Source organism: Plasmodium gaboni (assembly GCF_001602025.1).
Source record: "Plasmodium gaboni strain SY75 chromosome Unknown, whole genome shotgun sequence".
Lineage (NCBI taxonomy): Eukaryota > Apicomplexa > Aconoidasida > Haemosporida > Plasmodiidae > Plasmodium > Plasmodium gaboni.
Window position 1 is genome coordinate 4,960 of NW_017385321.1, and position 2,759 is coordinate 7,718.

The 2,759-nt window shown below is 18.2% G+C and overlaps 1 pseudogene across 1 annotated transcript; it reads left to right on the plus strand.

Annotated features, from left to right (window-relative positions):
* Positions 1-770: 770 nt before the first annotated feature.
* PGSY75_0015200 (origin recognition complex subunit 1) lies at positions 771-2,759 on the plus strand (annotated as a pseudogene; the record flags this gene model as incomplete). The annotated part of the gene is given in 2 exon segments: positions 771-1,547; positions 1,549-2,759. Coding segments are annotated over 2 exon segments (1,988 nt in total), but the record flags the coding sequence as incomplete, so codon positions are not given.

The window sequence follows — 2,759 nt, forward strand, 5'->3', positions numbered from 1 at the left end:
AAAAAAAAAAAAAAAAAAAAAAAAAAAAAAAACACTTACACACAAACAAACAATCTTATCAAACTAACATTTGTCTATTCAAAAAAAATTCTCATAACCTATACTAAAAAGTACACATATATATAAACTTATATTAACTTATAAAAAATATTATAATACTTATCTTTATATATATATATATATATATATAGAATATCATTCAATTGTAAAACCTAAGCATATCATAACTACAGGCTTACCATTATATTCATTAAAAAAAAAAAAAAAAAAAAAAAAAGCCTTCCAATACATTCAATAAAAAAAAAAAAAAAAAAAAAAAAAAAAATAATACACATAATATAGTTTAATATTACTCAGTAATGTGTATAAATCACAATATTCAAAAAAAGAGATAAAATATATATAAATATATATTTATATATATATATATATATATATATATTTATTTATTCATTTATACTTCATTTAAACCATTGTATATTATAATCTTTTAAAAAATGTAATATAAATCTAATAATATGTAACAAGTATATTGACCAAATAGCTTTTCTAATCTTTAAATATTTTATAAGATATACATAAATACAAATATACTTTTTTTTTTTTTGTTTTTTTGAAATACACATTAATTTTATTCATTTTATTAAATAAGTTTAATTATATCCTTATATATATTTACTTATAATATATGTATTTTTTTTTTTCTTTTTTTTTTTTTTTTTTTTTTTTTTTTTTTATGTTATGCTCATTTTAGATATGGTTAAAAAATAATGACTCCTAAGAAAAAAATATTTCAAAATTTTCAAGAAGAAAATGAAAATGAGATATTAAGTCCAACAAAAAAAGGAATAAAATTAAATGTTAGTAAATTAAATATTTTAAATTTTGAAAACACAATAAAAAAAGAAGAAAAAAATAATTATCACTACAACACATCAATAAATAAAGAAATAGATCAAGATTTAAATGATAATATAATAAATACACATTATAATAAAAAGAATAATTTTAATATATATGATTATAATAATATAAAAAATAGTACACAAGATTTTTTTATTGATTTAAAGGAACATAATAAACAAACCATTGAATATAATGGTAACAAATTTATTTCTATAAATAAAAAAGAAAAATATAATCTAGATGAAACCTCTTCTTCATCCTTATCGTCATCATCATTATCATCATTAAGAAATTCCTTCGATGAAAACGAAAATATAATTAAAAAAAAAAATAACACTAGTTTTATTTCTTTAAATAATAATAATAATAATTGTAATAACAATCATAAGAATAAACATCAAATTTATAATAACTATAACATATCAGAAAAACCACAAAAAAAAAATATACATACTCATCCATCCAGTCAACAAATAAACAAAGAAAAAACAAATAACACACATAATATATATCAAGATAAAATGAAAAAAAAAAATATATCCAAAAAAAATACATTCAATCTAAACAATAGTCAAAGTAACAAAGAAAAAGAAAAAAAAAGGACAAGTGATCAAAGTCAAGATGAAAATAATAATTTCGAAAAAAGAATTTTTAAGAAGTCATACCAAAAACAAAAATGATCATGTGAAAAATATTTTAAAAAATAATATAAAAAATAATAATATAAACAAAATGAATAATCTTAAAAGATCTAGCCAATCCATTGCAATCGATTCGGATTTATTAAGTCCTCATAAAAGTAAAAGAATTAAATATGATGAAAAAAATATTACAGATAGGAATAATAATACCAAAAAAAAAAAATACCCACCTAATAATAATCACAATAATAATAATAATAATAATAATAAATATGTCAATAATAACTATCCTAGTGATAGTTGCAAAAAAACTACAAACAATAAACCTACAAATAACACTCAAAATAATAGATACAATAAATCAAAAACAATAAATACATATAATCAACATTCAAAAGATAATACACAAGAGATCACAAAAAAATTCAAAAGTAGATATATAAACACATATACAATGGAAGAAGTGCAAAGAACTATAAAAAGTAATACAATTAAACTTGTTACTGAAAATTCTTGTGAATATGAAGATGGTATTATATATGAATCTGTCATCATTAATGATGAGGAATATAGCATAGGCGAAGATGTGTTAATTTTCTATACCCCCAACAATAACATCAACAATAATAATAATAATAATAACATCAACAATAATAATAATAAGAATAATCTAAAATGTGATGATATTAAGAATCAAAATAATAACTGTAATGTCAAATTTAATAATATAAAAGATAATATATATATACTAAAAAAAGGAAAAATCTCAAGCTTCTATAAAAGCACAAACAGTAAAATTATAGAAGTAGAAATATGTTTTTATTATGACGAATGTGATGAAGAACTTATAAGAGGACTAGAAAAAAAACAAACATCCAGGAGATGTAAAGAAGATTTCAATATTTATCTTAATGATGATACTAAATATTATAATCTCCTAGGAAATATTAGCTTCACAATATTAAATGCTAATTATATTTATAAAAAAATATATGTTTATAATGAAATAGAAAACTTTGAAGAAGATACACATGCAAGAAAAGGAAAAAATAAATTTCTATGTACACATTATATAAAAGATAAAGAAGATAGATTATGCTTCATACCTAATGACGAACACTGGAATAATATAGTTTTGGGTTCTAGTGATTTATATTATTATTTTGCTAATGAGAAAAAATTAAATAAAAATAAATCATTAAAACTTATTAT